Here is a 22,835-nt window from a genome sequence, read left to right as displayed (position 1 = left end):
GAGACTGCTCTTTTTCAAGAACAGCTGTGCCAGAATTATGGCTTGCTCAAGGTCATCCAGCAGTTGCAAGTGGAGGAGTGGGGAATCAAACCCGGTTCTCCCAGATTAGAGTCTGTGCACTTAACCACTACACCAAATTGGCTCCTGTTGGGCTTGAGTAGATGGATATGTGGCTTTGCCGAGGCCACCAACTGAGCACAAGGCAAAAGTGGAATCTGAGCCCTAAGCAGGAAACTATTCCTTTGCCTTCTGAAACATCATTCATTTTACAAAAGGCAAAGTAGTTGTGCAGAGGGACATTAACATTGGGTCTCTCTCGGCTTAATGTACCTCACAGGGTTGCTGCAAGGATAAAATGGAAGGGAGAACAGTGTAGGCTGCTTTGTGTCCCCACTGGAGAGAAAGGTGGGGTATACATGAAGTTAATAAATAATAAATACGTCTGAATTCAGCTGATGAATCAGCTGATACAAACTGTTTTCAGTCTCAACATGTTTGCAACAATCTAAGCCTAGGTCACTTGAACATAATTCCCAGACTCTCACTTGCAGATTTTAAGTCTTGCCCAGGTCTCTCAGATAGTTTCTTTGACCTGGAAAGGCTTGCAGTAGAGGGAGAATTCCATTCCATTTCCACCCCTGCGTCTCCCTCTTCTTCCTCTGTCTCCTCGATCACTCTCCCTCCTTCCCCTGTGATCTTTCTTCCACTCCCTCCCCCCTTTCATCGCTAGGTGAAATTTTGGATTCCTCTAGCAATCCAAAATGCCGTCCGAAGAAGGGTGGTTTTCCTGTGACATCTGTGGACACACAGACATCACTTTTATTAGTTTGGGTTTTTTAATCCCCCATTTTATTTAAAAAACTGATATTTTTTCTGTGAACCCAGAGTGCCCCCAGGTTTGTGGAAACATGCTTTAAAACCCTTTGTGACCCCTTTGTGGATTTATGATCTGTGAGGGGGAGGGTTACTTAGATGTATGATTAATCAAAGAAGTTCCCATTCTGCTTTTCTTGCAATACGATACCCCAGATCATAAGTTGAATTCCTGACTGCCATCTTAGTGCACAGGTACCTCAAGAAAACCTGTAAGATATCAGCTGCCCTTAAGATGATGGCCAGTTGAAGTCTTCTTTTGCTCCTAAGGCGGTTGTGGGGTTGGATTTATACAACCTGTACATAAAATTATAACTGGAAGAAAAGGACATTCTTAAATATTGTGGAGTTTTTCAATACAAATGCGCACTTAACAATATAAAATATCTATACAACTGTTTTGCGTGGGGGGGGGAGTACTACATTGAAAGAATTCGCTTGTTTAGCAGTGTTATTAACCACTAGAGAGAGAAGTAACTGAGACAGCTGAAGCCACCCCCACCAGTATTTATTCTTTATGTGTACCTGAAAGTTGCAGGATGGGAGATTGTTCTGTTACAGCAATTTATATGACTGTCAGAAATATATTTCCCCCCCTCAGTTTGTTAATAGAATGAGGGACTTAAAAGACTCGTTTCAAGTGAAATATGCCACTGAAATAAAGAAAGTCTGAGATAACCAACAGCTCTCACATGCCCTTCCTTTCAGTTACATAATTTGCCAGCACGATAAACAGGCATAGCTCAGGCCTACTTGCCATCTCCAGTTTTAGCCCCCACTAAGTAACTGAGACAGCTGAAGCCACCTCCACCAGTATTTATTCTTTGTGTACCTGAAAGTTGCAGGATGGGAGATTGTTCTGTTACAGCAATTTATATGACTGTCAGAAATATGTTTTCCCCCTCAGTTTGTTAGTAGAATGAGGGACTTAAAAGACTTTGTTCGAGTGAAATACGCCACTGAAATAAAGTCTGAGATAACCAGCAGCTCTCACATGCCCTTCCTTTCAGATACATAATTTGCCAGCACGATAAACAGGCATAGCTCAAGCCTACTTGCCATCTCCAGTTTTAGCCCCCATTGATGGTTCAGAAGGGTGACAATCTGTCTTGAGCTCACTGTTTCAGGTGATACAAGTCCACCTGTTAATGAGTTTATTTATTTATAACGTTTCTTTGCTACCTCTTCAGCTTGCTGCTCAAGCAGCTTACAATAAAACACAAGTAACATAAAAACAGGAGCAGACCATTAAAAACCTGGTAAGGTAAACCCCCTAATTAAAAGCTCAGGTAAAAAAAGATATGTTTTGGCCTGGTGCCTAAAAGAAACCTAAAAGAAAGCAGTGGTATTTCCAGTAGTACTGTATGGCTGCGAGACTTGGATTATAAGGAAGGCTGAGCGCCGAATAATAGATTCTTTTGAATTATGGTGCTGGAGGAGACTCTTGAGAGTCCCTTGGACTGCCAGGAGATCAAATCAGTCCTAAAAGAAATCAACCCTGACTGTTTCCTGGAAGGCCAGATACTGAAGCTGAAGCTCAAATACTTTGGCCACCAAATGAGAAGGGAGCACTCACTGGAGAAGACCCTGATGCTGGGAAAGATTGAAGGTCAAAGAAGAAGGGGAGGCCAAAGGATGAGATGGTTAGACATTGTTGTCGCGGCAACGAACATGAAATTAAGCAAACTCCGGAGCATGATGGAAGACAGGAGGGCCTGGCGTGATGTGGCCCATGGGGTCACGAAGAGTCAGATGTGACTGTGCAACTGAACAACAACAACTAAAAGAAACTAAAGTGGACACCAAGAGAGCCTCAAATGGGAAGGTGTTCCAAAGGCTGGGTACCGCCACAGAAAATGCCCTGTTTCTAGTATCTACTTGCCTAACCTCTGAAAAGGGGCGGGGGGGCGCAGCACAAAGAGCAGGAGAGGCAGATCTTAACCAGCAAGCTTGTATAGTATGGGAGGAAATGGTCCTTCAGGTAATCTGGCCCCAAGCTGTTGGGCCTTAAAGGTAACAACCAGCACTTTGAATTGTGGCGAGAAGCAGGTGGGTAACCAGTGCATAACCAGCCCTTTGAATTGTGGCCAGAAGCAGGTGGGTAACCAGTGCAGATCTTTCAGCACAGGGCTTTGGGTTAACAGCTTGAGAGCTTGGATCTTATGATACCTTAAGGTAAAAGTGATCTTAGGTGGGCAGGGATCAGTGTTTTGGGGAGATACAATCGGAGGGATCACTATCGTCCACATGGATGAAACCATTTAATACTGCCACGTAGGGGTATTAGCATGACAGCGCAGCTTCTGCTTGGGGGTCAGAGTTCATATCAGATGAGAGGCTTGCTCAGGGGTTTTTCTGTCACTGACTTCTCTGCTGAATGGCCTCAGAACGCCAGCTAGCAGCATCAGGGCCACACTACTTCTGGCTTTCCACTGGCCTCAGGTCTGAGGTTGGAGCTGCCTGTCTGTACACTTGTGTACGCTTGTTTGGAAATAAGCTCAATTAAACTCATTGGTATTTATTTCAGAGGAATGTGCTGCTTGGGAGGTTCCTGTATTCTCACTACACGGTTGTGATTGATCTTGCCATCCAGGAGCATGCTCAGAATTTAGTCACATGAAAACAGGACAACAGGGACAACAGTTATCTTAGTACAAATCTGGTCAAAGGAGACCGTTATGGGGCCATGTTTCGTACTGTGTGTTTTCACTTGTCCAAACAACTACGCATTCACAGAGGGAGCTTTCCAAGCACACAGACACAGTGGTCCTCAGTAGAGGTGACTTAGCCGTGGGGTCATTCAACTGGCTGTGCAATTTGGCCCTTGCGGACAGATGGCAAAGGCAGCTGTCTTCCACTACAGTTGCCTATTGTCTTCTCAGCTGCCATTTTCAACTCTGGGAAATGATGCTGGCTTTGTTCCCTCTGCCTTCAGTTGGGAAAATGCTCCCTAAAATGCTTATTTGTAAAATTAGTCTTTTAAAAACATGCAGGAGAATGAATTAAAAACATGTGTTCCAAATGGCCTCTCCCAGGACCGGTCTACCTTTAACTGTTCAGATGGTTCAGATTTTATGTTGCTAACGAAAACCACACTTCAAATGCAGCGGGAGATAATGGAAGAATAATGATACTGTATACCCCAAAGATTCATTTTGGGTCTCCAGGGTTGCATTCAGAAATATATATCATCGACTCTGGTTTAAACTTGTACGGTTCTGGATACAATCATCCCTTTGTCATGGACTGACTTTTAGCTATAGACCTTCTGCATGTCTGCAGAGCTGCACACTATAATAATAGCGGCCAACTTGCTTGTTTCGAAATTTACTTTCAGCCGTCTCCTTTGGTCTGAAATCATCATATGGGATTTTTAGAGGGAAATTGGTAATTAAGCCGGAGGTGATACTTTTGTGCACAGTGTGTTGTGCCAACCCTGGAAAGCCAGGAGCAAAGCATGCTGCATTAAACAAGTGCAGATTGTTCTGTGGAAAAAGTTAATGTCGTTGTGTACAGCTTCAAATTAAATCAGCCGGCAAACGCAGTGACTGGACATGGGTTAACTTTGTTCAAGTAACTCAAGAAGTCAACTGATAAAACAATGGCAGTTTTTAAGCTCTCTTAACTACAGCAGAGAAATGCAGGCGAAGGTCCAATAGCTTCTTAGAGATGGATTTGAACCCCCTCAGGGGAATGCTTGATTATGAACAGCTGACAGCCATGCCATATCACAAACGTCTGAAATCTGCCTTTGCTTCCAAAACCATTTGCTATTGGGAGAAAAGCTGCTATTCAAGAAAAAAAAAAAAAGCCCAGAATTTTCCAGAGGTACATAAGGCTAATTTCACAGCATCTTAGGTTTAACGACAGCATTTTTAAAAGTGGCAGTTTGTCACTTACCCTGTTACGTGTCTAAAAGAAATAAGTCCTTAGGTATGAAGCTGTTGGGACCTCTGATGGGCTGCAGGGCTCCACCTGCTGGGTTGTGACGCCTTTTTATTTTTGTGCTTTTTTGGGGGGGGGAAGGTTCAGCTGGTAGTGCACGCGTGTGGAGAAGCAGCACACTTAGAGGAGCAGCAGGATGGCAGGACAGGATCACTCAGTGGTGGAGAGGATTCTTTTTAGCACAGGCAGGGCCACCTCTCCCTTGTCTTCTCCTGCTCCCCACCCAGCCGGAATATCCATCGGTCATGCCCCCAGTGCTGTACCCAGGAGTTCCCTGTCCCCGGGAGAGCTGATCTCTCACGGACAGGTTCTGTGTGGCCTAATAACATTGTACAGTGGGGGAGGGGGAGAAAGAAGGTATGGGAGAGCTTCTGGGGTGGGATGTCTCCCCACTGCGGTGCATGTCCTAGTACTTTCATGACCCTGAATGCCTTGGTTTGCTGCCCGTGGTACTGTCCTGGATGCTGAAGAGGTCATAACTCGGGCTTCTTCTCTTCCTGTCAGTATTGCTGTGATGTCACCTGACTTCATTTTGCTTGCTACTCAGTGGGTCCCATATTGCCACCTGGAGGTTAAAGGTGGATCCCAGCTCTCATCCTCTACTTCAGCCTTTCTAGAGTATATCTCCGTGTCAGTCACAAACAATGCCATTTTCTCCCCAGGGCTGAGGAGTGTGTGCTTTTTTTTCTTCTTAGTTCCACCCAAAATCAGATTCTGGTACGTCTAGGAATAGAAGAGTATATAGGTAAAGATCCTATCGTAGTGGGATCCTACAGACTGGGAAACTAGGCTACAGTTGGTTGTAAAAAAAAAAAAAGGTCATTACATCAAAACAGCCCTGCGTTTAAGAACAAGCTCCTCACTGAAGTCACTGCACCCCCTGAATATTGAATGATTATAGGTGTGTAATTATCCCTATAGGGGATGTTTTCTTTACGTAGACAGTGTTCTGCTTTAAGAATAAGAGCCAATTAAAAATCTCAAGATCATTGTGCTCCATTTGGAGCTGTCTTGTTTTGTGTTAAGTGATGTCTTTTTAGTCTGTTTTGTTGCCCATCCTCTGATCACTACTTTCAGGTAAAGATCCTTGCCCAGAATGAGAACGGCAAACTCCAGGCTGCTCTTTCCAGCAACTTGAAGAGTGCAGTCACAGCATCTTTCCTTATGTTACCTGAAAGTTTCTCCGAAGAGGATCTTTACGTGCAGATCGCTGGCCTCTCTTACTCTGGTTTGTATGACTTTTCGAAGTAAGGGTACTGAGCTTTGGCGAAGGCTGTGTCACTTGATTCCTGTTGTAATTTGTTCTTCCACTTTCTTCTTTCTCTTTCTTTTTTTCATAGTTCCCGTAATAACATTTAACCAATAGCTACCAGTGATTGAAGCACGATTCTCCACAAGTGGCTGAACCAGCCGAATAAGCCAAGGCACCATAACACTAAATTACATAACTAAATTACATAAATTAATAACATATCCCAACCACCAGTCCAGGGCCTGGCACTCTTCAAAAGCTCTCTAAAACAAACCTATGCGTACGCACATACACTTACAAAAATCTTACAAACCAGCACTTCACCAAACCAAAATACAGACAAAGAGAAAGAGACAAAGAGATGTTAAGCTGAAACTACTGTTAACTGTGTAACTTACTGCTTACGCTTTCTCTGTTTTCTAGTGCCTGGGTTTCACCGTAACACAGTCAAGCTGAGAGGTTTTTGTTTCAAGTATAACAATTTAACTCTGTGCTGTGTTGGTGGGACCCTGGCTTGGAAGCTGACTGAGAAGGGCAAGTGAATGAGTATCTTATGCTAGTCTATGGTCAGGGAAATCCTTTGACAAACTGTCTTTGACCTCCCTGGGTCAATCGTGTCTGACAGAACTAAAGAGTGGCCCAGGTGCTTTCTTTCAGGAAAGGTTACAGCTCACAAGTGTTGTAACTACTGTCTCTTGAGTCAGTGTATCAGAATTGGATACTCCACTCAGCGAATTTTGATTATACCCCATGATCATAGAGAAAGTGGTCTTTCCCTTTGTTATTACGGCCTGCCTCAGCATATTTTTCTTCCAAGTTAGAAAAGTTTCCCCTACTGTGGAAAGTTTAACACGGTCAGTCAGTATTCTAAGGGGTTGTTTTTACCATTGCTGCCGCCCCCCCAAAAAACTAGTTCCTGCTGTGTTTATAACACTCAAAACAAAATTGTGTTTCCATTTATAGATACCTATGGATGAGCTAGCATTTTTGTGTGTGTGTGTGTGTCCCCCCCACACACATCAGGCACAAGAGATACTGGGAAAAGGAGAAACACATTGCATTTTGACACACACACACACACACATTAGTATTGCATAAATAGCACAAGAGCTAGAAGTCTATGACTTTTCACCCTTCCTCCTCCACCCTCAGGTAACCTCTGGGGGAAGAAGCACTCCTGCTTCACTAAGTGTTCTGTTCCATGGGCTAGAAAAGAAAAATCAGAAATTCAGAAAGAAAAAAAGGATTCTGTTAATTTCTCTGTCTCAGAAGTGGAACATAATTCTAAAATTACTTGTTAGTGTAGTCTCACCTGGGAAGTACACATTTCATGTACTTGTTTTAAGACCTTTCCCCCTTTTACAGATAGCTGCTCCTAGGGCTGCAATCTCCAGGGGGAGACTGGCATGGGAATAAAGGAACATTATAATCCTTTCCTTCTCCATGCTGTCATCTTGAATTCATTGCAGAGTCCGAAAAGAAGCTGCTTTGTTAGAATGTAAGAACATGTGGGATCAGACCAGTGGTCCAGCTAGCCCAGCATCCTATTTCACACAGTGACCAATCCGACATTTCTAGAATGCCTACAAGCAAGGCATGGAGGTCAACGCTTAAACCCTGTTGTTGCCCCCCCCCCGCACTAGTATTCAGAGCAGATTAATTTAAAGACAAAGTGGTTTCCATATTTACCTAGCCAGTGACCCATTTCCTGAAAGATTGAACCTCAACCCATGCACATGATGTGCACCCGTAATCCCCCTCTGCACCACAACAGGCTGAAACAGATATCCAGTTTATGCAACCTTCCCTCTTTTACTAACTGATCAGGTATTGATTGGGTGCCAATATTGCTGTTTATGCTAGTTCTGTACATTTGAGCATTCTGGTAGCACTTTAAGTATATGCAAAACTGTTTCAGCTTCTGGGATAAAATGTCACTCTAGTGGGGTATTTTTCTTCCAGAGCTTTACACACATTTTCCTCTGTGAGCTTAGAAGTGATGAACCAGGGTCTGGTTAGGTTAAACTCTGTTTACCCTAGATTAAACAAAATTATCATATCAAATTATATAGGATATCAGTTACTTATTGAAAACTAACAAAATGGGCCCAGTACGGACAGGGTTAGGTTCCCTGAGAGCTTGTGCACTACTCTCCTCCCTCCCATTTGATTTTTGGTGCTCTCCATGGTCTGTGGTAACCTCTGCACTGTTTTTGCTAATCGTGTTGAACTCCAAACCACAGTTTGTGGCCATGGTTAGAAGTTGAGGTAATCTTCATGCAAAATGTCTGCCTTTCTGTTAACTGTGTTTTGACCATCTTGCTTTGGGTTTAGGTGATTTCAGAATGATGATTGGGGAAGACAAGTCAAAAGTTATGAACATAGTGAAGCCAAACATGTTGCATTTTCAGAAGCTTTACAGCAACATCTTGCAAGATTGCCCACAAGTGGTATACAAACACCAGCTGGGCGTATTAGAGGTAAGTTGTTCATTGTTGTAAACCTTTTAAGCTATTAATTATATGATGACTGTGTGTGTATATGCTTTCTCCTCCACAGCTGGACTTCCTGCTTTAAGTACCAGGGTGAGCTTTCACGTTCAGTTTGATTATCCAACATGTGATTGGTTTTATTATGAACAGATTTTGCACCCATTGTTTAGTAATTATGTGACACAATAAATAACAGTGAACCATAAATATATGTTTCATACATGTAAGTTACCAAGTGATAACTGCAGTTATCCACTGTGGTTTGTTCTCAGGTTCTTCTTTACAAGTTACATTATTGTTAAGAGGCCCTGAATGTAATAATGATGTATTGTCAATAAAGCTTCTGGAAATGTGTTGCCACCTACAAGCTAAATATATCCTAGATAGCTGAAAAGACCAAGACCCTCAACCAGTGAACCCTTGTGTCAAATGGGGTCTCATTGTCTTCAATGGAAAGCACCATCTGTGAGCCTAATCTGTAGTCAACAGCTTTTCTTCAGGAAACTTGCATCTAGTTCCTTCATGGTGTGTGAAACTTGTTGTGGTGGTCTTGAGATGATAGTCCTTGGCTTCTGTTACCTCAGGGGTACCCAACCTTTTTGAGCCTACTGACATCTTTGGACTTTTGAGAGTGGGTGATGAGCCCCAAAATGGCTGCTTCAGGAGGCAGAAGGAAACCAAAAATGGCTGCTGCAGGAAGCAAAGCAAAACACATTACCTCCCTACTTGTTCTGCAAAATAGTTGCAGAAGAGAAATAGAAAGAAAAGAAAGAAAACCGAGATTGGAAAAAGAGGGAGGGAAAATAAAATGGGAAGTATGAAGTGGGGATGGAGCCATAAATCCTCGTGCTTAGAAGTCCCCCTGATTCTCCAGTGGCTGCAGCTGCTGTTGAAGCTTTGGGAAACCCTTTTATTGGAATGCGGGCAGCAAATCACAAGCCTTCCCTTACTGTTGGCCACACTCACTTTCTGAAAAATGTGGTAGGTGCCAGGGGAATTACTGGCAGGTGCCATGACACCCACATGTGGCACCCACTTACATCTCCTTACATTAGATAGAATTGCCTTGGTCCTATTAATACAAAAAAATTTTAAGACACAGTTTGATTTTGTCGCCAGGTTGTTGTGGTCTTTTCAGGAATGGAAATGTGTACAGTGTAGACAGCTAACATAATGGGGAGTTTGGCAGCCTTTCCTTTTATTGCGGGCACAAAAACATCCTAACCAGTGCTTATTAATATTAATGGTGGCCTTGGTACATCCTTGTATAAAATGTGAAAGCAGATAACTGTAGCCAGCCCAGTCTCTAGTCACAGTCATAAGCATTAAGTAAAGCATTAGGGAATTTCGAAAACAAAGGCCTGGTTGAAACTTGCCCAAGAGCCTTGTCTCCCGATCATTTAAATTCTTAAGAAAACCTTTTAGGCTGTATTGTTGACACTTTGCATAGAGAACTAGCCAATAAACAAATGCTGAGCAGTAGAGTATGCAACTGCATTCTTGTAAGTGTGTGAATTGTGCAAGAGTATCATGGCGTAGCATTTTTATGGTCTTTTAGAAGCACTTTATATTCGTTATCTTGCTGTTTACCATATTCTTGTACAGTAGAGGGAGGACTGAGGGCCAAACTCAACATTTTATATTGATGTGTGCAATTCTGAGGTTTAATGAAAAGCAGCCTTCTGGAGGCTACAAAGGTGGCCGGAGAAGCTGGGAGGATCCCCCCCGCCCGTTTACCATCCTTTCACTCCTCACAGTGGGCTTCCTGATGCTGCTTTCAGGGTTTTGTGTGTGTGCCTGGAAGTCATAGTTGACTTCTGGTGACCCCTCGTGGGACTTGGATGTTTCAGAGAGTTGGCTTGTTATTGCCTGCCTCTGTGTCCCAGCCCTGGTATTCCAAGGAGGTCTCCCACCAAGTACTTTTATTTTATTACTTATTTTATTGGGTTTCTATCCTGCCCTCCCCACGAACGGGCTCAGGGTGGCGTACATTTAAAGGCACTATGTGCCAAAATATATTAAACATATAAAACCAGATAAAAACAAGATAAAACAATCATATTATTACAATAAAGGGCTTAGCATAGAATTGATCTTCCAATCGTGTTAAAGATGGCATCCTGTCTCGGACATTACTGTAGTTCGATCTCCATATAGGGCCAACCAACCACCCCGGTGTCACTAACAATAATAGTTGCTGGTAGTGGTGGGTGGCCTGGTGGAAGAGCTCCGTCTTGCAGGCCCTGCGGAACTGTACAAGGAGCTCATTCCACCAGGTAGGAGCCGCCACCAAAAAGTCCCTAGCCCTTGTAGCGGTGAGCCTGACCTCTTTGGGGCCTGGAATCACTAGCCGGTGTTGTGCCCCAGACCGTAGTGCTCTCTGGGGTATGTGTGGGGAGAGACGGTCCCTCAGGTATGTCGGACCCTGACCATAAAGGGCTTTAAAGGTAAGTACCAGCACCTTGAAGCGAATTTAGTGTGCTATTGGCAGCCAGTACAGTGCATTCAGCGCAGGCCAGATGTGTTCCCATCTAGGGAGACTCATCAAAAGCCTGGCCGCTGCATTCTGCACTAGCTGCAGCTTCTGGATTTGCGACAAGGGCAACCCCATGTAGAGAGCATTACCGTAGTCTAATCTCGAGGTGACCATCACATGGGTCACTGTAGCCAGGTCATCGCGGTCGAGGAAGGGAACCAGCTTCCAAATCAGCCTGAGGTGGTAAAAGGCTAACTTAGCAGTGGCTGCCACCTGGGCCTCCATAGTTAAGGAGGGATCCAGGAGCACTCCCAAACTCCTCACCACAGGTGCTGGCACCAATGGTGCCCCGTCGAAGATTGGGAGAGGGAACCCCATCCCCAAACCACTCTGACTCAGGCATAGGACCTCCGTCTTCATTAAGTTTCAGCCGGCTCAGTCTGAGCCAACCAGCCACGGCTTGCAATGCCCGATCCAGTTCTTAAGGGCTGGAGTCCGACCGGCTGCCCAACATCAGATAGAGCTGGGTGTCATGTGTGTACTGGTGACACCCCAGCCCATACCTCCGGACAGTCTGGGCAAGGGGGCGCATATAGATGTTAAACAATAACGGGGAAAGCACCGCCCCTGAGGCACACCACAGCTTTAAGGGACTCTTCCTCCAATGGAATAGCAGACTATTGAGTTTGTGGCTGAGTAAAATTTGAACTGGCAACTTCTAGCCTTCACTCTTGGTCACTAAAAGAAAGGGCTAAGTAACAAAATGGTAGGGTGATATCCCCAGCCCCTATAAGTGGTGCTCTCATACAGGTCTCTAGTTGGCTGTGAGCAGCAACATATAATGCTCTATGCAGTGCTCTAGTTTTGGGGATGGGGGCAGGAAAGGTTCCAGGAGAGGTGACAATAGAAACAATAACTGGTTCCTTTCCCTTTCTCCTGAACCTCTCCCTCCCCTACCTCTGTTATGAAGTGACAAAAGTGTTCAGACTTAGGGCTGATTGCCCTACATCTTTCTTTAATGGCCAACAGGAATCCCTGAATGTGATTTCCTTATCACCCTATGGTGGTGGGGAAGGAATGTTTCCCTCCCCCACACCTAACCTCCGCTGACCTCCCTGATGAGGAGACTACTGTCTTTTTTAAGGATAGTTTAGAAGTGAAGGGGAATCTCACTGGCAAGAGGTTTGGAAAGCTTTGAAATGTCAAAGAGTTTCAGAGCAAGTGATGGAGAGTCTGATAGCCTTCCCTGGTCCTTCCCCAGTTTAGAAAAAAGCTGAAGGGCCCCAATTTCCCATTCACCCACCACTTGCTTTTCCTTAGCTTTATAGCCACAAGGTTTATGCTCCACCCTCAAGTCTTGATGGTTCCACAGCGGTATTACAACACAAGCCTCATCCTCTTCTGGCTTGGGTGCAGATGAAAGGAGAACCGGGGATTCAGTTGCTTATGAGTATGGCAGAACCCCTCTTCCTTTTCGCTGGTGGGCTTCATTGCAGTGCTCAGTTTACAGCTGTGGGACTGATGCTGTACAAGAGCTCCCATTTTGATTTTAAGATGTTCCTGAATGATTGGAATAAAAATATAGGGATATTAGAGTCCCATGGCACTTTTTAGGTGCTCGCAGAGGTATAAATACTTCTGGATGAATTTGTAAGGGTTTTTTTTTTTGTGCCTGGTGTACTTGGGCATCTTTCAAAATAATATGAAAGTTTGATTTCATTTTGTTGCTTATTCCTCTTTTAGGGAAGGGGCTGCTGGGTAGATAACCCAATGGACTTTTAGAAAAGCTCCCCTTGCTCACTCATATACTCCGTCCTGCCCCACACACAGGGTAATTCCTGGTTTAAAACTAGCTCTGGTTCGCCATGATGTGCAAATGCAGATACCCAGATGAATCAAAGGCTGTTGATTTCCCATAAGTCTGGGTTCTGTTCTACGGATTAATCCAGGCACAGAATCCCTGTGAGTGTAAATAGCCTTTCGATTCCTGCAGGCACTTGCGTTTGTCTGTCACAAGGAAGCAGAGTTTGCTTCAAACCAGGAATCTTTGATTGCACTCTGTGTGGGAAGGGAGGGGGATGACTGTGGTGGTCATGTGAGCATAGCAGCAAGCCATGTCTCTGCACGCCCTGGCTTAATTGGAGCTTGTCGCAACGTCTGCATGCAACCAGTGTTCCCTCTAAGCTGAGTTGGTGTGAGCTAGCTCACAGTTTTTTTAGCCTGTGGCTCACACAGTTTTCGTCTTAGCTCAGGGAGGATGGCTCCAGAGCAAACTGATGCAGTAGCCAAATCACCTGCTCACCACTTTAATGCCGGTAGCTCACAAAGGAGAATTTTTGCTCACAAGACTCCACAGCTTAGAGGGAACATTGCATGCAACCTTAAGTAAGTTGCTAGCTGAAGAATCCGAAGAAGTGTTCATGCACACAAAAGCTCATAGCCAGAATAAAACATTGTTGGTCTTAAAGGTGCCACTGGATGCAAACTTTGTTCTGCTGCTTCAGACCAACATGGCTACCCACCTGAATCTAGGTTACTAACTGTAACAATGAAATCTTGCGAAGTTACTAAAAAAGGATGTATGTTCATTCTTCTGACTCTTTAGATCGATAAGAGCCCAGAAGGTCAATTCGCACAACTAATGGGTCTGCCGAGGACCCTGCAGCAACAGATAACTTATCTCATGGATCCTCCAGGGAAGAACAGGGATGTCGAAGAAATTTTATTGCAAGTTGCCCATGACCCTGACTGTGGATTGGTAGTGCACCAGGGTAGGTTTACTGATGATTAATAAAGGACACTTAATTGAGCTGATGTTCAAGAATCAATCCTGTAGGTAGTGATTAACTTTAAAAGACATAAAAATCATATGATTTAATTTTATCTTATAATAAATTTGCAAGATGGAAAAGTGCATAGCTTTCTTAGGTATAAAATATACCAAACAACAGACTTTTGTAGCGTGGTGATGGCTTGTTTGGAGAATATATTTTTTTTTAAATAAAGCAAGATATTGTAGGAATGATGGACCAGAATCCAAAGAGCACGCTCACTGGCATTTTTCACTTTTTTCCTTTGAATGTCAGCATCATTCACCTTTCTCATCCTCCAGTTTTCCTGCCATCATCAGCTACTTTTGAAAGTTTGATCATATTGGGGGGAAAAGCCTGATTTTTTTTTATTTTTTTGTATTTACAGTCCATCTTTTGCACTGAGACTGAAGGTGGATTACACAGTGTAAGTCATTGCAGTCAGTCATATGGGACATCCAGTAGGCAGTGTAATAGGATTAGGACTGTGGACATTAAACAATGTAAACATCTGGAACAAAGCTAAAGGCATAAATATTAACACAGCACATTAAACTATGTGTAAAGTACATAATAAGATAATACGTACACCAACAGATGGTATGTACCACAGTAGTATAGTCCACAATCTCTTTCACTTTATTAAGGCATTCTTACTTAATCATTCCATTATAACAAAGCCCTGTTACTTTTGTAAAAATGCCCTCCTGAATAATTCAGTTTTGCATAGTTTGCAAAATGCCAGGAGAGCGGGAGCCTTTCTGACCTCATCAGGCAGGCAGTTCCATAAGGTGGAGGCCACAAGAGAAAATGTGTATGTATAGGCAGTTGTTGATCTTGCCCATTTGTAGGCTGTCACCTGTAAAAGTACCTCCTCAGATGAGTGAAGCTGTCATGGTGGAGCATAGGGGGAGAGGTGGTCCCACAGATATGAGGGGTCAAAGGCCATGCAGTGCTCTGTAGGGATAGCCAGTACCTTAGGGAGCCAGCGGAGTGACCGCAGAATGGGACTAACGTGCATGGTCCATCTAGCACGTGATAACTGAGCTGTGGCATTATGTACTAACTTGATTCTCTGAGTTGCTTTTGAGGGGAGACCTATGTAGACTGTATTACAGTGGTTTAGTCTTAGTGTTACCATGGTGTGTATCCAGTTGGCCAGATTAGCTGCGTCAAGGTATGGGGTCATCTTCTGAGTTAAACTAAATTGGTTGGAAGTATTTTTTTTTGTAGCTGCATTCACGTGCTCCTCCAGCAGTAATTTTGGATTTAGTATGACACCAAGGCCCTTGCCTGAGTCAGTGAGGGTCAGCTGAACCTCATTGAAGGGGGAAAAGCAAAATGTCCTTCAGGTTCAGTGGTCCTAAGGGTGGGACAGTCTTTACTTCTGGGATATAGAGTAGAGTAGGAGATTTGGATAAGGAGCTATAGAGCGGAGTATTATCAGCACATTAATGACAGCTAGCCCCAAAACTACAAATGATTTGTCCTAAGGGCTTTACATAGAGGCTTAATAGCATGGGGGATGTGCCCCAGAGAACCAGCCTCACACTGATGACAAATGGCCTCCAATGGCAACCCCTCAAGTCCAGTCTGAGGGATGACTTGAACCAGTCCAGATCAAATCCCTAGTGCCTACTTATGTCTCCAAATACTTCAACAAGATGGCATGGTGCACTGTATCAAAGGCTAAATATAAATCTGGAAGGAGCAACAAAGCAGCATGGCCTTTTTCTGTGTTCAGATGGAGATTATCAACTAAAGCCATCAGGGCTGTCTCTGCCCCATAGCCTGGCCTGAAGCGAGATTGAAAAAGGGAACGGAGTAGATGAGTTATCCAAGAAGACTTGGAGTTGGTCAGCTTCTGCTTTCTCAATCACCTGGCCCAGAAAGGGTAGATTAGAGATAACTGGCCACATCATTTTGGTGTAGGGATGGTTTTTAAAGTAATTGATGGATAACTGCTCCTTTGAGTGGCTGGGGAAAGGTGCCCTGAGTTAGTGATTCATTTATGTTAAATATCAAGAGCTTATTGATGTGGTCCCTACAAGATTTTAGCAGCCAGGATGGGTAAGAGTCCAGTGCACAAGTAGTGGCCCTCACAGATCCCAGTCAACCTCCATCACAGTAATGGCTATATATAATGGAAGGCTGATGTTTGGGAAATTCTAAGACCAATGCTGAATTAGTTGCCCAGTTCTTTGGGTCCCAGCCAATAAATACAGCCCTAATGGCTACACCAGCAGGCCAGTGGCTGCAGGTGGGCAATGGTATGTTGTATTTGCGTGTTTCCCACTTGGACCTTTGGCTGGGGGGGGAATTGTATGTCTTTCAAACACAATGTTGTCCATCTGTAAAGTGGGCAAAACTGTGACCTATTGAATACGTTTGTGACATTGAGCAAAGTAAAGAAAATGTGAAACTTCATACCAGTGTTGTATCAGTGGAACTAAAATAATGCGTACAATCCAGCTGACGTATAGCCATTTTAAGACCTAATGATTTCCTTGGGAAAGAGCTCAGCACATGTTTTAACTCTCATTTAGAGTTAATGAGACTTCAGGCTAAAAAAGCTTTATGGTGGGTGGAATGTATGCAATGTCACTTGTACAAATCCTGTTCTCAAGTTGCAGTGAGCATATGCGCGATCTGTGTACAGTGTATACTTGAGTTTTTGTGTGTGCTGAATAATTCTCATGTTACACACAGCTGAACATGCGATTTTAAACCCTACATTTATCCAGGTGCTTGCCCATAGTTTCATTTGTAGTGAACAAACAGATTCGTGCACATATATGCAGGATATAAATGTGTCCACTATAAACATGTGAACAGGAGCTTTGTTCTTGGTCCTTAAAGAGACCCATTCTTTAAAACTGTGAACAAGCACGTGTCATGAAAGTAGAAAATATATAAGTAGTAATGAGTGACGAAACCACCATGAAAGAGGAAGTATTTCTTTCAAAGATGCTCACATATATATATATTTGGCAACATGCCAGTATGTGTTCAAAAGGGGAGACACATGAGTTAACATGAGCCATAAGAACATAAGAGATGCCAGTGTTGGATCAGGCCAAAGGCACATCCAGTCCAACACTCTGTATCACACAGTGGCCAAAAATACCAGGTGCCATCAGGAGGTCCACCAGTGGGGCCAGGACATTAGAAGCCTTCCCACTGTTGACCCCCCCCCCCAAGCACCAAGAAGACAGAGCATCACTTGCCCCAGAGTCCCTATCTATACCTTGTGGCTAATAGCCACTGATGGACCTCTGCTCCATATGCTTATCTAATTAATCTAATCCATCTGTTGTGTTGGAAAGTATTTTACCCTGATAAGTAATATTCAGGGCCACTTCACATGTTATTGGGAGAGCAACAAAAGCTGTTTGCAAAGATACATTAAAAAAATAAATTATATCACATTTATCTTGCCCTTCCTCCAGAGACCTGAGGGCAGTATATATGGTTCTTTGCTTATCTATTTGATCATCACAACATTATCTATTTAATCCTCACAACAGCCTTGTGTGGTAGGTTAAGCTGAGAGATAATGGACCATAGGTCACAATGGGCTGGTTGCTGTGCGAAAATCAACAGCACTACGAATGGCAGCTTGCTGTTTTTTTTAGTGTACACCCAATGGTAGAATCTAAATTTGCCTCTTTATAATGTGTGCCACAAGCTTCAGAATTATTTTTCTATGCAAATATATGTGATCTATATATTAGAATCATTGGAATGAATTTTTGAAGCTACTTTACAAAAGAAAGATAAACATAGTTGGGTAAAATAACAGCAAAGTTATGCTGCCATGCTGGGTTTATGGTATTACTGCAAAAATATTTGACTTGTAACATTTTTTTTAATTATGTGATGGATAACATCTGTTTGTTTATCCCTTTTCTCTTTCTGTCCAGGCATTTCAGGAATTGTGAGATCCTCCAGTCTTATTCAGAGCGCTAAAACCACCCTAACAGCTGGTGAGAGTGGTGTGTTTTCCTGTCTGATCTTACATTTGAGGACGAGCCATATACAAGGCATAGCAGTGCAATCCTAAACAGATTGGCTGCAGGTTAAGCTCATTGAAATTAGTGGGCTTGGGTTACGGCAACTCTGCATAGGATTCTATTGTAATTCTAGTGTAGAAATTAGTAGATTTTTTTTTCTGAAGCAGCATAGAGAGATGCATGAAAAGCAGCAGAGAGCCTGTTGATTCAAGTGCCTTTAAGAACCAACACCTTGGTAGAGATCGGAAGGTGTGGGAAACCAAGCTAGTCTGTCATCTACTTTTAATACTCCCCTGTGGGCGTTTGAAGTATTGACTTTGTCCTACAGAAAGGGAAGGAAGTTATTAGGCTTCCTTTTGTTGAGGCCAAAATTGATTGTTGTTCTGGCTTGGGTTTCTTTGCTGTCTTTTCCTTGAGTTATGAAACTTTCGTTGCAGAAACTTGAACATTTGCAGTGCCTTTAGTAAATCTGAGTTGAAGTTCAGCAGCTGTTTTATAAATGCACAAGATGTTTATGCCACAAGAGGCCAATTACTAACACCTGTACCTCCAAGCGGAGACCATTTATTGTAAAACTGTTTAATTGGTAGGATATCTGTCTGTCTTTATTCTGGACTGTTAACGCACACTAACAAGATTGTGGACTCTCCTATATGTGCATGGATGATAGCAGTACAGTAGAATGGTAGTCTTATAAACACAGTTAGGTTCGGCTAATGTGTAGGTGGTTTTCAGGTGAATACTGAGATACCGGTTTAGCCACTTTTTACCCCTTAACCATCCATCTCATGTTACAGCCATAATTCTTCTAATGAATCTTTGAACTAGCACAGACTTGTATGAGTATTATTTATAATTTCTGTATTATCCACCCATCTGCTGCACCCTTTTTCCTCTTTCCCACACAGACTTTATTCAAATTTTTAATGGCAGGCTTGAGGCAGAAGCTTCAAGGCCAGACGTTGTTGAATTAGCAACTTGCATTTTCTTTTTATCCCCCCCCCGAGTCATTCTAAGGTATGATTGACATCTAGACCCTAGTACAGGTTGTCATCATTTAATGTTGTTGCTCTCACTAGCATGTGGCAAGCCGACTTGTTTCAAGATGATGCTGTATTCCGTAATTGTGTAAGATGTCAAATCTTAAAGCACAAGTAAAATAGCCCTTGTTAAGTTCTGAAGTAGGTATAGTTCAGATGATCACAAGATGACTTGCTCTCATCCGGGTCGCTGGCATGATCTGTTTGCGACCTTTATTTGGCAAAGGCCTTCAACCAATTAAGAGGGTTTCCTTCAGTTTTCTCTGCCAGTGTGGTTTTAAAATAGCTCAAGCCTTATATTTTTGTTTACTGTCAGATGCCCAATTTAGCTCTTCAAGAAAAGAGCCTGTATGTTTTCTGAAAGTCTGTGGCAAGACTTCTAGTCTGGTTTCTATTAGAAGAGGCACCCGTCCATTGATTTATTTTTCCTCTTAGCCTTATGGTCTTTCAGAGTTCAGAGCTTTGAAAAGTTTTATATTTAGCTGCTTCGAAGGACTGTTGCATGGCTTTTTTTGTCTGTAAAGATATATATTGTTATTGCATTTGGCAACCTTATGTGAAATAACATTTTGTGTTATATTTACAATAATGATCCAGTCAAGACTTAATTTTTGCCTAAAAGCATGCATTGCTGTTGGAACTCTGACTGATAGCTCTTCTAGGTAGTCATAGGTAGAATTGGGGTGGGGGCAGAATCTAAGCTTTCAGATTTTTATATGTACAACTAGATACTTGCAACATTTTGCAGAAATCTGCAGGACAGACAATGTTAATTCACTGGAATAAACTTCAGGAGTTGCCTACCCATGAATGAATTCCCTTTCCTTTGCTCCAGTTGTCATGGCAGCCTTGGTCTATATGTAATTTCTGGCCTCTTCCTCCAAGGTCTCTGACTGTGTAGCAGAAAATGTTTTTTTTTGGGGGGGGCAGGATCTAGTACCTTATTTTTTAATCTCACCCCTACGTTGGCTGCTCCATGAGCTGCGAAGCTGTTTGAAGTTGGATGTTTGTTTTGGGGAAGGGCCATGAATCAGCAGCACAGAAATGCTTTGCATGTTGGGTTGACTACTTTCAGGTGGGGGCTGGAGTTTCCCCAGAATTGCAATTGATCTCCTGTCTATGAAGATCCAGTTCCCTGGAGAAAATGGCAGCTTCAGAGGCTGGGACTCTGTGGAATCACAACCCCACTGAGTTCCCTCTCCTCCCCAAACTCTGCCTTCCACAGGTTCTGCCCCCAAATCTCCAGGAATTTGCTAACCCAGAGCTGGCAACCCTATTTACATGCAGAATGTCCCTGATTCAGAATCTCAGGTACCAGTTTCTTCTCAGGTAGCAGATGATAGAAAGGACCTTTTCCCCTCCTGAGACCCCAGAGAGCAGCTGCCAGTCAGAGTAGACAATACTGAGCGATAAAGCAGATTATTTATTTAGAATATTTCTGTGCTGCCTCTTCAGAGTCCTGCTTGTGCTGACTTATACTTAAAAACCATAGGCTATTAAAAAGAATATAAGGCATTAGACATAAGTAAAACAAAAACTATCCATAAAAACAGGTCAGACCATTAGAAAGCTGGTAAAATGACCCCCTGATTAAAAGCTTAGGTAAAAAGATGTGCTTTGGCCTGATGCCTTGAAGAAAGTAAAGTAGGTGCCAGGTGAGCTTCAAGGGTAAGGGTATTCCAAAGGTAAGGTGCCACCACAGAAATGCCCTGTCCCTAGTCTCCATCCGCCTCACCTCTGAAGACAGAGGCACGGAGTACAGGGGCTACAGAGGCGTATCTTAACTGGTGGGCTGTAGCGTATGAGAGGAGGTGGTCCTTCAGTTACCCTGGACCCAAGCCATTTCGGGCCTTAAAATTAAGATCCAGGACTCTGAATTGTGCCCAGAAGCGAAGGGTAGCCAGTGATAATATATGCATGTCTTGGCTTAGATCCAGTGATAAATTCCACTGACAGCCTCCCTCCTGACGCAATCCACAATGCCATCCAAAATGCTGCTTCTGGGGGATAGCCCCCTCCCCGAACAGCATGAGGAGGGAGGAGGGGAAATCAGCAAAAATCATGGCCCCCTTGTGTCCAGAAAAATCCGTTGCTGGATCCAGCTCATTGTCCAGTGCATGTCAAGTGTGGGGGGGGGAGAAGACTAAGAATAAGAAGTAAGCCTACTGAACAGGGGAGGGGAGGGGAGCGTGTATGTTACCACAATATGATGATGAGATTATGACTGAAAACATCTTGCTGGGAGTTCTACAAATTAAGCTTTCAGTGGTCCTCATTTAAATAGCAAGCCCAACTGGAACCAGGTTAGATTGGAACTACAGCACAAGGGAAAGGGGAGGGAATTAAGATCCTCTCCCAATACTGTTTTCTTGTCATGTATCAGTATCTGCATGTTTATTTAATAGGGCAAATAGTAGACCTGTGAGGCCATTTCTGGTTGAGAAATTAGGACTGGAAGAGGAAGGCTTCATGCTATGGCTCCAAGCCTAATGGTGCCTACATATAACAAATTTAGAGTCCAGTGGCACCTTTAAGACCAACAAAGGTTTATTCAGGGTATGAGCTTTCGTGTGCATGCACACTTTTTCAAATACATTGGAACGAAAGTAGAATTCAAACTTATAGACAGAGGCTGAACAGCAAGTTAATATGCAACATGATGAAGATGTTTTAAGATATATCCAACGTATTTGAAAATGTGTGCATGCACACAAAAGCTCATACCTTGAATAAACCTTTGTTGATCTTAAAGGTGCCTCTGGACTCTAGATTTATTCTCCTGCTTCAGACCAACATGGTTTACCACCTGGTGCCCACATATGGCTGCTTTTTGAGGGGGGAAACCCATTTCACAGAATTTCCAGCCTCGTGTCTGCGAAATTCCTCAAACATTCTCCTTCTAGGTGGCTTACATTTTGCTCTGCTGCCGAGAGAATGCTCGAACAATGGGAAGGAGTAAATCATTACTTTCTTAAAGTAATTCCATCAGCAAAGAATCAGGCTGTCTTACACTCTAGTTCATACAGAAAAGAAAGATCGCCAATTTTTTACATTGCTCAACTATCAGAGCAGAATTGTATTTCACTATATCTTCTGCAGAACTTTTCACTAGCTTCACCAAAAGATTCCAACGAGATGAACCTTTAATTCACATCCTATACCCTCAGCTACAAGAACTGTTAGGGAAACTGGCTAGACATGTTTGCAAGTCTGTTTCTGAAGATAACTATGATCTGAATGAGTTATTTGATTTGAAAAACATGTTACCCATGAGAGATGTTGTTGTTTCGTGGGAAGTTAAAAAGGAACTTTCACATCTTCCAGAAAAAGATTTCTTGGTGTTAATGAAAAATGCTAAAGAGCATTATGTTGCTGGATGCAAATACTTGATTGAAAAGGTTGTGCTTTGCTGAAAGCTCTGAGATGTTTAAACCCTTCTCTTGTGAAAAGCCAAAAAAGCTGTCAAGATGTAGTTTCAGTTGCCAGAGAACTCCCTATTGATACAAAAGAAGATGTTCTCATTGATGAATGGAAAATGTTGCACATGGAGACAGACTGCCCAGCTTTTGAAGGGAGAATTGATAGTTTTGGGGATAAAATTTTAAAGAAAAGTAATGTATTGGGGGGGGGATATCAAGAGTTGGTGAAACTTATCAAGACTGTATTGTCTCTATCACATGGAAATACAGACATTGAGAGGCGTTTTTCTGTGTCAAGATGGGCTTTGACTGAGGACAAAGCATTCCACTTGTGAACGAACATTGAATGCAATTTTGTTGATCAAAGATACATTGAAAACCTATGGAAATAAATCTGAACTGGTTCCCATGACATCAAAACTTGTTGCTATGGGACAAAGTGCATATAAGCAATACATAATGTGCTTAGGGGAACAAAAAAGATTGAAAGAGGAGGAAGGAAAAAAGAAAGAGGA

At 43.0% G+C, this 22,835-nt stretch overlaps 1 protein-coding gene across 1 annotated transcript in view; it reads left to right on the top strand.

Moving 5' to 3' along the window:
- TAMM41 (TAM41 mitochondrial translocator assembly and maintenance homolog) overlaps positions 1–22,835 on the top strand; it is a 36,930-nt gene that overhangs the window by 10,021 nt on the left and 4,074 nt on the right. Inside the window, exons 4-7 of the mRNA XM_015420244.1 lie at positions 5,896–6,046; positions 8,405–8,550; positions 13,644–13,809; positions 17,772–17,834. Coding sequence (XP_015275730.1) covers positions 5,896–6,046; positions 8,405–8,550; positions 13,644–13,809; positions 17,772–17,834 — 526 coding nt within the window. The remainder of the gene's footprint in view (positions 1–5,895; positions 6,047–8,404; positions 8,551–13,643; positions 13,810–17,771; positions 17,835–22,835) is intronic.

Source organism: Gekko japonicus, unplaced genomic scaffold (assembly GCF_001447785.1).
Source record: "Gekko japonicus isolate JY-2015 unplaced genomic scaffold, Gekko_japonicus_V1.1 scaffold254, whole genome shotgun sequence".
NCBI lineage: Eukaryota > Metazoa > Chordata > Lepidosauria > Squamata > Gekkonidae > Gekko > Gekko japonicus.
This window is presented reverse-complemented; position numbering and strand designations above follow the sequence as displayed.